The 14,709-nt window shown below is 36.1% G+C and overlaps 1 protein-coding gene across 1 annotated transcript in view; it reads left to right on the top strand.

Moving 5' to 3' along the window:
* The first annotated feature begins 3,946 nt into the window (after positions 1-3,946).
* The window catches only part of LOC149783802 (choline O-acetyltransferase-like), a 34,240-nt gene continuing 23,477 nt past the window's right edge, over positions 3,947-14,709 (top strand). The window contains exons 1-4 of the mRNA XM_089932028.1: positions 3,947-4,230; positions 5,464-5,664; positions 8,741-8,859; positions 9,573-9,626. Coding sequence (XP_089788154.1) covers positions 4,147-4,230; positions 5,464-5,664; positions 8,741-8,859; positions 9,573-9,626 — 458 coding nt within the window. The 5' untranslated portion in view covers positions 3,947-4,146. The remainder of the gene's footprint in view (positions 4,231-5,463; positions 5,665-8,740; positions 8,860-9,572; positions 9,627-14,709) is intronic.

The raw sequence follows: 14,709 nt of genomic DNA, 5'->3' as shown, positions 1-14,709 counted from the left end.
CCTTCTCTGTATGATTTCAGAACCACAGTTTGATGGTTCACTGACCACTCTTCACCATCATATACCTAGGTAGGGCTACATTTTCTCATAAGAATTCCATTTTTAATCAAATAACAGACAGGTACTTTAGTGACTTGTTTCACTAATGGCCCTTTGAAACAAACAGATCTCATGATATTTGTCCTGCTCGATGACAAGTGATTGTCGTTTGTCACCCTGACTGGAATAAAGAGAATGAGTAGTTAAAAGAGGATCAATGTGATCAATACCTTTTGATTGATCCAGAAAAGGAGTGAAATTGATCAAAAGCCTTACCAATACATGTGTCAGCTAAAAGAATACTTTCCTGATCAACAACAGTCTCATGAGCTTTCTTTGCCATAGCTCTAGTAACTGCACAAGCTGATATAAATCAGGGAATTCTTTTTCAACACGATCAACTTTCTGATCTAATCAAGGCTTCTCAGTTACAAGTGGATCAACCTTATATCCAGCTAGGTCGTTGCCTGGTAATAAATCAATGCCCTCAACGGGTAAAACATACACTGTTCCGACTATCACGGGTCCTGAGACTAAGTCTGATGACACATTTGTACCATGGAGATGAACATTAAGAAAGCCGCACTATCCTCTGAATAAGAACACTCTCATTGGAAAAAGTCTTGTCAGGAAAAGGCAAAATACCTGACAAAATAGACTCTGAGAAGCTCCTGTGGTCTTTAAAATTTTAACAGGAATGGTATTAACCAAATCACGCAAGATTGAAATAGAACCCTTTGACATGAATGGTTCTGAATTCTCCATAATAAAATCAGACTGGGATTTATTAGAACCAACAAATGTATTGCTTTTACACGACCGTGACCTTGATCTCGTAGAAATAAGAGCATTTTGAATAGGCCTGTCTTGATTCTTACGCCTACTTTTCAATTTGTAGCAAACAGAAATAACGTGTCCTTTCTTCTTGCAATAGGTGCACGTAGGAAGCGACAATGATTTTTGATCAAGCATATCAGAAGCTTGATTTTTAAATGTTGTGCCAGACTGAGATTTAGAAGGGCTTGTATAGGCTAAAATACTGTTCTGTCAGAAGACTGCTGAGTGAAAATCTTATTTACAAAAGAAACTTTATGAGCTAAGGAATGCTCGTCAGCAACACGTGCATCATTTTCCAAGGTTTAGACCATATGCACATCAAGATAAATTTGTATGTCTGTATGGACACAGTTCTTGAAATCGTCAGATAATAGAATTTGTCTACGACTTTCATAACATTGATCAACTTTCTTGGTTAAGCACAATCTATCGAATAACTGCTATTTTTCTCTTGCCAATTCGACACGAATTTGTCCAGTTTCTTTTATAGTTCCTGAAGTTTTGCCGATAAGGCTCAGGGACTAACTCATTATCCCTTTAAGAAGTATTCCTTCACCAAATCATAGTCAGCACGATGTAGTACTTACATGAATTTAGATATATCACGGGATCTGCCAAAAACTGCACACTATAATAATTGAGTCCCCTTGGCCATTTAAAATTTTCAGCATCTTTTTCAAATTAAGGAAAATATTTGCTACATTTAGTTTTCTCTAAAAGGAGGCACTAACCAATATTCTTAGTGACATCAAAACGTGACTTTGTATTTGAAGTGAGAACGTGCATTCCACTGCCAGTGCTATTTATTTTATTCTAAATTGATATTTCATTTCTTCATTCTCTCTTTGCATTTGCATTTGTATCGCTCTCCCTCCCTCTCTCTCTATCTCTCTCTTCTATTTCTCCGATTGTAATGTGATTTGCATCTGTTTCTCCTCTTTCTGTAACTGCATTTTTTTTATCTCTCCTGTAGCTTCATTTGTTATTTTTGTCTCTCTTTCTTTCTCCGCTTTAAACTGAATTTCTTTTTCTTGTTTCGGTAACAGCAATTGCCACTGCATTTGTTTTTCTTCTTTATTTTTCTGAAGCTCCAGCTTCCTTAACTCTAATTACATCTTGTGTTTTTATTTTAATTCCTTTACTCATGTCAGAATCTGATACATACTTACTGACCGAATCCAAATCACTTTTATCCAAAACACTCTTTTCTACCAAATATTAGACCAAAATATGTTTCATTTATTGCTTCGATATAGACGATTTTGCCTCAGAAAGAACATATTTCAATTCATCTTTTTCAAAGGTCTAATCGTTTCTGGGTAGGATTTGAAAGAAAGATTTCCACGTTTGATGACATTGTAAAAAAGTTTGGTGATTTCACTAAAGTATTCTAAAATGTAAAATAATACTTGGGATTTAAAAAATGCCAAGAACTATGGAAATTTAAGTTTCAAAAGCAAAGCCTTCTGAACTATTTTAGCCAATATTCATATCTCCAAGGACAAGCACCCAATTTTCTAAGGGTCATGTATAGGCTTTTACAAAACATAACAAAAAAGTGAAGACAAGCTTTGTAAAAAAGTTTTAAAAAATTGTTTCCCTAGAAAAACAAGTTATAAATGAGTAAAAGAACTTATGGTTCTACGAATCAAATCCAAAAATAATCCAAAAAAATCCAAGAATTAAAATATAGAAGTCCTAGTAATAAAAAGTAATAATGAAACTGAGTTCGAATCCCGATCAAATCCTAAATCGAAGCTGATGACTTATGCTATGGTCAGCGTCGTACTGATGTTTCAATAGCTTTTGGTTAAATCACAGAAAACAATATTCCAGTGTTTGAATTCTTTGTAAATTTCGATAGCTGTCCTGTCCAAGAATTAATTAGAGCTTAAGTATCTCCAGGGAAAAATAATCTCTTGGAACCCAAATAAGTTGAAGAAAAATAAAACAATTAGCCAAAACACTGGTCACAACATAAAACACTTTAACTTCTCCAGTGTTATGGCAAGAATGATTATTTCTCAAAACATCAATAATAAATCTAGCAACAACGCAAAACAGATGTCCGGATGTGGGTCAATCCACCTGAACAACCTAATGGATACATGCTATTTGCACGTAGGCCATTCGAGACCTTGAATCCACTTTAAAAATGTTACTTTGAGAAAGAATAAACAAGAATGTTAAAAATGTTGTTTACTACAACTCTTACTGGTTCTGAATCAAGGCCAGGAACTAGGTCAACATTAAATACAAAATTTCTATAAATTTGTTTACGTCAAAAATAGAAAAAACCAGTTAGAACTGAACTCTATTCCAGTAAATAAAGTTACATTACAATATCATGTATGGAATTTTTAAAAAAGTTTAAACTAAGAAACAAATAACTATATTAAATAAAATATACATAACAATATATATATATATATATATATATATATATATATATATATATATATATATATATATATATATATATATATATATATATATATGCGATTAGGAAATCCATTAAATCCAGGTACATCCATTCAATCTTGTACGTTTTGGCTTGATCTCGATGATGCCAATGAAGAATTATCAAGAAAAAATATGTGTCCCATGATGGGTTCAGACTCGGCGTTTTACTGTAATATTCAGCAGATAACAATCATTCTGTCATTGATAGAAAAAGTTCCACAATGAATCTAATGTATGACTGTGAATCCTATTAATGTACCATTATCCATATATTTTCTGATCAATTTGATAAATAGTGTATGCAATAGATATACACCGTCTATACTTACGCATATGCATCATACTTTTCATGGCAACTATTTATATAATTGTATATAGAATATCTTCAATAGCCAGTTTATTCATGTGAGTTAAATGATTATTTTCGCAGGTGCAATACAGCTTACACATGATAACGGTCCTTAGGAATTGTTAATGAAATTCCTAAATAGGGAAAAAGTTACAACATTAGAAACCATTCTAATATGAAACTACAACAACAAAAAAAAAACAATTTCACATTTTAATTCAACTTCCTTATGAAAAAAAAATGTTTTATTTTCAGTTTTTGAACATGAGGACATTTACAAAATATGGACCTCTGGAAACGAGTAGAACATTTTCCCAAATGCACTGACCAATCATTACGCTGTTCCTTTAGTGACTGATTAATGCCACTGTAATAATTTGAACTTTTACAGAATGATAAAGATTCAACATAGTACAAAGATGGGACCACCATTTATATATTGGCTTTAATGTACTAACATGATGTCTGCTGGTCATATAAAAGAATATATTGCATATGAAGCCTCTAATGATGGGGAAGTCTATCCTAGATGTGAACGTATGGTAGGTTTGAATACATATATCATCTTTCTCTTTGTTTTCATTGCTATTACATTGATTGTTGCACCTATCATTAACGTCGATATTATCACTATCGCCGCCATCTTCATATTCTTAATCATAATCAAGACACACACACACACACACACACACACACACATATATATATATATATATATATATATATATATATATATATATATATATATATATATATATATATATATATATATATATATATATATATATAATATGCATGCATATATAAGGAATTTTGTTTCTTCAAGAAATCTATATTAAATGGACGCGTTGTCTCAGTAACCGAAAAATTTCGTTTGTTATCATACCTCAATAAACTCATCTTTATTCCGGGAATAATTTTTAACTTTGATCAAAGAACAAAATTAGGATGTGTTATTTTGTTGAACGTTTTCTTTGTCTTTTCTACAATCGTACTCTAAAAGGTAGTTCAGGAATGGATATTTGTCAATTTTGTTTAAATTAAAAAAAAAAAATATATATATATATATATATATATATATATATATATATATATATATATATATATATATATATATATATATATATACATATATACTGGAGTTATTAGATACAAGTATAAGAAAAAATAAATATTAAATTAAAATGTTGATTCTTTTGTAATCACAACGTATCCAAACCATTTTGAAAGTCCTCAAAGTGTCATATAGGATATTGGCATTGGTAGTTAATATGATAATAATTAAATTCGTTAGGTGAAAAACAAGCCACAAATAGCTCTGATTTGTAAATTATTCTAGATCATAGTTTTGAAACTAATATTAACAATTTTTCAATATCATATCAATTAAAATGTTATAGATCACCAATGGTACCCAAATCAGTCTAACCCAATCCGTCCTGCACGAATGAAGCCTTCATTAAACTCCATTGCTCGTTGATGCATGAGTAACACAATATACACAAAAACATACTTCAACCTGAGTTCGCCTGTGAAATTACTCATCATAGTTATATTTTCGTATCAAAACGTCTCAATGTTAGCACTGGATTATACAGAATCAAATGATTGAAACGAGGTTTGTATCCTACTAATCTATTAAAATAGTCATTGTTACAAAATAAACGTTGACAAAGGTCAAGTGTTTGGGGGCATATGGGAAGGTCTGAATAGCATAGAATAGTGAGCACATAACGTCATGTCCAAATATCATGCTGATGATTTGCTATATATAGGTGCAGAAGCCGTTGCCCAAACTGCCTGTGCCGGACCTTCACCTGACCTTGCAGAAGTATCTTGATATCTTGACTCCAATTCTGACCCCAGAACAGCTTCAGAGAACCAAACGTATTGTGGAGGACTTCGGCAAACCGGGATGCCTTGGTGAATTTCTGCAGAAGAAACTGAAAAAATTGGCTGAAACAAAAGAAAACTGGGTAACTGTTTGTACCGTAATTGTTATTTGTGTGCAATACAATTATTCCTTTAATATACCTATCCTAATATTTACATGCTAATTTATTTCCTTTCATATGCGAATTTATACATTTTACTCTCCAAACCGGGAAATAAACTCAATGAATGAATGAATAAGTTGCACGCACAGATAAATGAATACAGTGACGATTAAAATCATGTCGTGATTATCCCAGTGTTTTGTTCTTTCTGATGCTGCCGTATTCTTGTTAATGCTTTGAAGATGGAAATATATCTTTTATCCGTCTGCTGTATAAAAGGTTCTTGTCTCACAACGAAGGCTTCTAAAGTATTAAGGTTTCGGTTCCTCCGTAAGAATAATTTTTAGGAATCTATGTTTTCTACGACTCGGTAAAATACTCGGAAAAAAGTTGACAATTCAGGGTGTTTGTTCGAACGTTGGAATGAGAAGAAGAAAAAAAAACGCTTTCAAAATATACGTAAACATTCTTGTATTTAAAATTTACAATCATTTTATCTTTACGGTCACTTTTTCGCATCATAATGTCGTTCTAACTCTTTTTCTCGTCTTTGTCAAACGTAAAACAATTTTATTGAAAACATTCTCGTTCACCACATATTATATGAAGAGATTCCTGATTTCCCGTTTCACCAGGTAGACTTCTATTCACCAAAATCATAATTTTTGGCTAGTTAAAATAACTCGCCCTTTATAAGGACTCTATGTTCTCTTGGTTAGGATCGACTATACAAGTCTATATTTTGGATGTCGCGGTGAAAGTTTGCTGGTTTCACTATTAATTTCCCATCTTTAATATCAAAATACCAGAGAATACTAAACTTTCAAAACAATGGAATTCAAACTCCAAAGACTTTCTTCTGAAATATTAAAATCTCTGAAGTACTAAAATTTCAAAAATATTTAAAGAAATTCAAATCCTGAAATTACTCACATTAAATTAAATTTCGTACAAGTTTTCTAAATTCAGCTTACGTCTATGGGTTTAAATTAAGTAATGGAATTAAGTAAACCCAACATGTATTCAATTAAGTTTCCAAATTATACTTTTCTTTAAATAAAATATAAAATCAAACAATGTGAAAGACTTTAAAATAACTTACAGTGTATGAATACCTGTATGGTAATCCACAAAATCCTAAAAACATACTATTAATTAGCACAATCGGGAATCTGTTCTAAGCTGATCCGTGCGAAGCTTATATAGTCCTTATGTGTTTCCGTGCTAACACTACCAAATTTAATTAATTCATAATCCGAATGATTTTACTTCAATATAATATCATAAACGTAGACTATCACTGTTGTCCTGAAACGTTTCACATAATTCTATAAAATTGGCTAGATATTCAAATGGTAGGTGGGCTTGGTTTCTAGTTATAAGCCAGTACTATAATATACCATAGTCGTAGTTTTCCTTCTCACAATTAAGTATTTTACATGATATCCTTTCTGATTAAAATTGTATCGATTAATTGTATTGAATTATAAATTTACAACCTATTACAGTAGTGGGATTTTATTTGTATTTTCTTATGTTATTTGTCCTTCCAGAAGCGTTGCCAGTGCTAATCATCTCATCATACCAGCCATAATATCGTTTCGGTTGACTACAATAATCGGTCTTCGGATCTTAGTATGCGTTCTCCATTAAAGTGTTAAAATGTAACCAGAGTAGCATTTCTCAAAATTTTCACCTGAAAAATATAATATTACGTTTAGGATGCTAATTTTGATGCCAGTTCTGTATTACCAAATCAAAGAAATCAAAAGCAATCTGACAATCTTTCAGAATTTGACAGAGTGAATGAAATAATAAAAACAAATGCCAAATAACCATTGATCATATAAGCAAGCTCGGTTACATAATACAGATGAATATATGTGCACTTATAGCTATCTGAATTCATTTGTTGTTAGCCCTTCCAACTTTCCTTTAACTCGTGTATTTATCTAGATCTGATCCACAAGAATTGACCATGGGCTGAAACCTATTAATGAATACAGAAACTGAAATTAACTATGTGACTCAAAAGAGACGATGTATCATGAGGATAATTTTTCATTAACATTTTTCTATAATGACTGCATCGAGAAAATTGGTTTCATTATATTACATTAAATGGGTTCTAAAAGTATTGACTGCACCTTCTGTATGTTTACGTCTCTGACTAAATGATACATCTATTATTGATAAGAACCTAAAAGATTTTGAACGGTGATAAGAACTGATTATGCTACCTCTCAGGGTTCCCTATATCTTCTTCAGAGCATGTATATCAGACACTTTTCTTAACATAATACGAACGTCTTGTTTAGAATTGTAACATGACTAGTTAGACCCTCACAAAATTTGCTAATGACAGTCTGATTCATAGAAAGAAACCACAAGAATTATCCAGGAAACAGGACTACCGTCTTATTCATGTATTCAGTATTATTATCCTATATATGATCATTCTCGAGTTGAACCAACTTGAAGTTAGTTCGGTCGTTAGCTTGATGGACTCAACAATAAGTGGTTGTGTTATATATATAATGTGATTTGGATTTTTAACTTAGCTTTAACGATTTTTCAGTCATATCGCTACGATGTCCGCACTGTGGCAGTTTATAGTGATGTCTACACTGGGGCATCATGCTGCAGACATGTAGCATGATGTCCCACCCAGTCACATTATCCTCACACCAGACCGACAAGTTCTAACACTAACCTCTTAATGCTGAGTGCCAAGCGAGGCAGCTGTTAGTACCATTGTTGTAAGTTTTTGGTACGCCTCGGCCGGGTATCAAACCCACGACCTCCCGCATCCGAGGAGGAAGTTCTAACCACTACGCCACCGGAACGGTGTGTATATATATATATATATATATATATATATATATATATATATATATATATATATATATATCCAAACATATATACATACATACATATACTTTATTTTATGCGGATAAAAGCCTATTTAAACAGAATATTTAAAACATACTGGGTACCTCACAGCCCCGATATATAGGTATATATAGTGATCGTTCTTTACATTTGTACCCATCAGGCCTACAGTTGGTGGCTAGACGATATGTACTTGAGGGTCCGTCTACCACTTCCAATAAACTCCAATCCAGGCATAATGTTCCCGGCCCAGTATTTTGAGACCAGATTCGATCAGCTCAGGTGGGTTCGTATTATATAGATATAAGGATAAACAGACTGACATATAAATAGATACATCTGCCAGTATATTTACTCTCTCGATATATTGCTGGTTACCCATTAATAAATTGGTAAGTCCGATTTTTACATATTTTTCTGGGGTGAAATGTTTGAGTATTAACAGATACAAATAAAACGATAACGTGCCCTATTTATATTCTTTCCTGGGCACAGTTTGAAAACAGAAATGCTTAAATAACCCAACGACATAACAGGCAATTTTTAAAGTTGCACGGGTGTAAATGTGTATTTATATATATATATATATATATATATATATATATATATATATATATATATATATATATATATATATATATCTGTGTGTGGAAACGTTACACTTTTTATCAGTATACTACAAAGTTCCTTATAGCAAATATAGATCAGGCAACTGCACTATTTCCTTTTGAAATCCAACGTATTCCTCTTTATCTCACAGCGTCCAGCGTTCTCTTTGTATAATTTTAATTGTATTGTCCTCATTGCTCAGAAATGTTCTCGTTTTGTAATTTTTACTCTTTGATTTCTTGCCATATTTCGTGCGTGCTTTTAAAATCAAACACAGATGTTAAATGAATATGACACCACTTTTTAGATACTTTGATTTCATAACAATATCCAGGTACATACATTTTACATTTGAGATACAATCGTTATCTTCATTATTTTTATAGGTATGCTGCTCGTCTGATTTCAGGAATTTTAGATTACAAGACAATTCTAGACGTGTAAGTAACTCTTGAGTACTGTTTGGTAATAATACATTATAAACGTATTATCCTGAAACCTTTAGATCTCTAAGAATGCATGATTACGTTAATTATATTACATGAATTTTTCAATAATATTTTCAAAAGAACTTATATAATGTTTTACTGTAAATCTTGATACTGGTATGAAAATTAGCTTGTTTCAAAATAACAGTTTTGACATTCATTAATGACCATCATAACATGAAAAATCACGTATCCTCGTAAATGCAACACTAATGTATACACTTTTTTTCATTTGCATGAAATGTTTATAAACCTGTAAACATTTTCAAGCCATACATCAGGATCCGTGAAAATCCACCAACTCGGCACTGTTTAATTAGTGTTCCTACAAGTGGTTGTGTGCGTTCAGGTCATTTAGTGACCTTGCTATAAAACCAGCATTGTTGTACTAAATCTGTGTTATAAACAGTAACACCATACCACTAAGTCTGTGCTATAAACGATAACACTATAACACTCTATCACTAAATAACTGTTATAAAACATTTCACTAAAACACTAACCCTGTACTATAAAATCAATAAACAATAACACTAAATCCGTGTTATAAACCGGTGCACATAGTGTTTTTATTAATTGCTCTCAGGAATTAAGCGATTTTCATAACCAAAGCTCTAGTAAATGCAGACATTCATTTTCAATCCCCATCATGTTTCTAATGTCTTTAGCCAGCATTTATACATAATCAATCGCATCGAATAGACCATGATCACACTCTCAGGGATTAAGCATCCTAGTTACATCCGATTCATTTACAACAAATCAACTTTATGATAATAAATGTAGAAAAGTATCATCTTCTTTCCCACTGTGCAGTCACAGTGGAACTATTTCGGGGTTTTTCTTTCAAATAAAGCATTTTATCCAACTTAAATGTATATTTAGATTTTTTTACCCTGACATTAGCAAATATTCCCACTCTTTGTTTCTGTCAGAAACCGTCTATTAAAAATATGAACAAAACTAGCTGATATTAGAGCGCTCTCTCATTCTTGCAGAGGATATAACATAATTATACATCTTGAAATAACCGTCTGTCACAACCCCGCTACTGTATTATAAATAATACTGATCCACTACGGTATTATAAATAATACTGCATAAGGTGTGCATTACAATTTAATGACTCACGAGCCCCCAGTCAGGAGTTCCGACTCTCTAAATACATATAACAACTCAGGGTTTAATAAATAACAATTTTATCAAATATACGAATGCAAGAATTTCATGGACATAAATCTTCAGCGCAATATATCATAATACAATAATGGCCGCATGGACCAAATGACATTTATTCTTTACTTAGTCATATAGAAATTACTGTCCTATTGTGAGAGAGTCTCTGTTCAGTGAGTTTTTCCAAGTACTCATCTAATTTATCTTCTTTCCTCCTTCCTTCCTCTTCCTCCTTATGTACAATGTGCCTCTTGTTTATACACTGGAGTTGTTATATGTATTTCGAGAGAACTGCTGACTGGGGTCACGTGAGTTGTTACATTTTAATGCACTCCTTCTGCAGTATTAATTATAATACCGTAGTGGATCAGTATTATTTATAATGCAGTAGCGGGGTTGTGACATAAGGGGACGCTTCGTGCGGGATATGAAATAGACATACATTTTCTTTACGAGCAAGGACTTATTATCAGTTAAATACTTGTGTAAAATTGCAAAGTGAGAGACTCTATCTGTTCTTGGTATGTTGTATTTTCATGTGTGCATGTATATTGCCTTATTATTTACCTAGAGTATTATTGGAACAAACATTGGGCCAGATATCTTTTACCTGAGGCAAGTTAGAGTCTTTGGAAGCTTGTACATATCTCGGTAGCAGGGATTTATAGCTTCTCGTCAGCTCTAGAAATCGAGGGATAAGGTATCATTTATACATAGCATCACGTTATAATGGCGACGGCAAGACAGATCACTAGGGAATATCGTGTTATAAGCCATGAGTATATAGGCTACTAGGTGGACCGACTCGCGGAATTCGTGGAAACCCGAATCAAGAAAAGAAAAGCAGAAAGAGAAGCGGAACGGCGAACAGTCAGAAGCGCAAAGAAAAGCGCAAATTGTACTGACTAGGATTGAAACTGCTTCCAGGGACAAAGAAAAAGAGCTCGCCCATGCTCTTGAGATGGAGAGGTTGTGGTTGGAGGCCAGGTATCTTGATAAAGAAGACACAAGTATGAACCCTGAAGGCAACGTACGAAAGATCGCTCACCACCGTATTGTCTAATTTAACATGCCGCGCTTGATTGAACGAAAAGAATCGATCGACGATTGTCTCATTTAGTTTGAGAAACTCGCGGACGCGCACAAGATTCCCGAAACGCACTGGGCGATAAATGTCTCTGCATTTGTACAAGGCGCTGCTAGGGAGGTTTTCCACAACCTAGCAATGAACCAAACAAATGACTACGACGCGCTGAAAAAGCACTTCTTGGCCATTATCAGCTGACCGCCGATACGCATCGGAAACGTTTTCGTGAGTCCACCAAGAAGCCGACCGAAACCCACTTTTAGTTTCACACCCGCGTTCGCGTGTTGTTTGAAAAGTGGATGAAAATGTCCGAGGTCGAGCGAACGTACGAAGGCTTGCGTGAGGCGATTCCCAAGGAACACGTCTTGAGTACGTACCGACGAGAGTTAACAGTGTTCCAGGCAGAGAGAGCACACAAGCCATTTGGGGAAATAGGAAGCATGGCCGAGAGATATGAGCAAGCGCACTCGCGGACTGGGATCTCCCGGAGTACAGCCAGACTCCGTCCCGCTGAGTAGCACCGTGGGGTTGACGAAGCGCCAGCCAGACAACCGTCATGCGGAAGGGAGGGTCGGGGGTGGACATACGGGGAAAGAGTCTTCACACCGACCCGAACGGACTCAAACCGCGAAGAAAGGGTTTGGGTAAAACGGCGAGAACCACTGGTGTGCTACCACTACAAACGCCCAGGACATTTTGCCAGGGACTGTCGCAAGAGTAGGCAGGCCCATGAGAATGCCGATGCCAGGGAGACACTTAGGGCCGAGAAAAACCGTAAACCGATCAACCTCGCGTCAGCCACCACCATCTGAGACGACGCCACCATTTTGTACGACACGGGTGCAGTTGTCGAGTTATAAGAGGTACGTGAAGCCGGAAGACTATACAGGGGAATTAATTGAAGTCCAGTACGCCAATAGCACGCCTGACTCGTTGACTTTTGCCATCATTGACCTCGACTCGCCGTACGTCAAAGGGAAAATTGAAGAAGCGTATTTGTCTGGATTGTCGCACGAAATCATATTGGGTTGTCGCTGTGTGCTACCACAGCCAAACCCAGAGACATTTACACCAGTACCGGTGAGTGTTGTGGATACTAGGTCCAAGGATCGTTGTGCAAAGTCGACGCCGATTGAAACTACGACACCGCCGGTTGGTAACTTGCTACCCACCGAGCTGAAGAAACTTTAGCAAGAAGACGCAACTGTGGCGCAGTTGTGGCAACACGCTGAGGAGGGAACGGAGAAGAGAGCTCAAAGTGGAGAAGTAAAGTTTGTCTACAAGAGGGCATCTTATACCGCCAAGCCAAGAAATGTCAAGAGCACTTCCATCATGTCGTTGTACCTAAGCCGAAGCGAGAGGAAGTTTTGAAGCTGGCGCATGAAAATCTATTGGGTGACACACGGGAATTGCCAAGACGCGTGACCGTCTTATCAAAGGATTTTACTCGACGGGGTTCAAAGGAGATGATAAGCGGTTTTGTCTTTCGTGCGACAAATGTGAGAGGAGGGCGTCGAAAACAGATTATCCGTCCGTTCCTCTGGGAAGTATACCTATCATCGATGATCCATTCCGCCGTGTCGCGATGGACTTGATCGGACCGATAAAACACGCGTCAGCATACGGAAATCGTTAGATTTTGACCAGCATCGATTACGCTACACGCTACCCGGAAGGTGTTGCATTGTGTAATATCGACTCGGAAGCTGTCGCGGAGGCTCTTCTTGGGATTTGGTCATGAGTCGGAGTACCCGAGGAACTTCTGACAGATCAAGGAACCCAGCAGTTTATGAGCCACGAGATGGGCGAGATGAATCGGCTGATGTCGAATAAACATCTCACTACCACGCCGCATCATCCCCAGTGCAACGGATTGATCGAACGCTTAAACGGGACCCTGAAACACACCCTCACGAAATTGTGTGAAGGCCGTCCTAATGATTAGGATCGTTATATTGCTGCCATGCTATTCGCATATCGGGAGGTGTCACATGCTAGTTTGGGATCTTCACCTTTCGAGCGCCTATATGGGAGAACTGTACTAGGTCCCATAGCCGTGCTGATACAGTTGTGGACCGATGACAGCGCTTTTGAAGAGGTACGCACTACCTACCAGTACGTTGCCGACCTTCGTAACAAGCTAGAGAAAGTGTGTACGTTGGCGCGGAAAAACCTCAAGCAGGCGATGTCTAGTCAAGCGAAGTACTACGACAAGCGAGCTAAACCACGCCAGTACGTGGTTGGAGACAAGGTGTTGTTACTGTTGTCACAGGAACACAACAAACTGCAAGTCTCGTGGAGAGGACCGTACGTCGTTACCGAGAAGGCTGGGGGTCAAACGTACCGTATTCGACTCTCGAACAAAGAGAAACCGTACCACGCAGATATGTTGAAAAAGTACGGGGAACGAGAGTCAACTGCTGATTTCGTCGTTGCCACGATCGTCACTGAAGAAATCGAAGGTGACACGGAAGGCGCGAACACTGTTCTGAACTGTCCACTATACGAAGGCAGATAAACCCTCGGACGTGAAGTACGACCCTACGTTGACTAAGGAGCAGCATGATGCAGTAGCGACACTACTGGCAGGACATGCTGAGGTATTAACGGAAATTGTTGAATTCAGTTTGAAGCTGGTAGACGACAAACCGATTCAACGCAAACCTTACCCTTTACCCCACGCAAAGATGGAAGTGGTAAGGAGGGAAGTTGAGGAAATGGTTGCTCTGGGAGTAATCGAACCCGAAAACTCTCCATACAGTTCCCCAGTCG

This window comes from Sinohyriopsis cumingii, chromosome 14, assembly GCF_028554795.1.
Source record: "Sinohyriopsis cumingii isolate HCF-2022 chromosome 14, ASM2855479v2, whole genome shotgun sequence".
NCBI classification, from domain to species: Eukaryota; Metazoa; Mollusca; class Bivalvia; order Unionida; family Unionidae; genus Sinohyriopsis; species Sinohyriopsis cumingii.
This window is presented reverse-complemented; position numbering and strand designations above follow the sequence as displayed.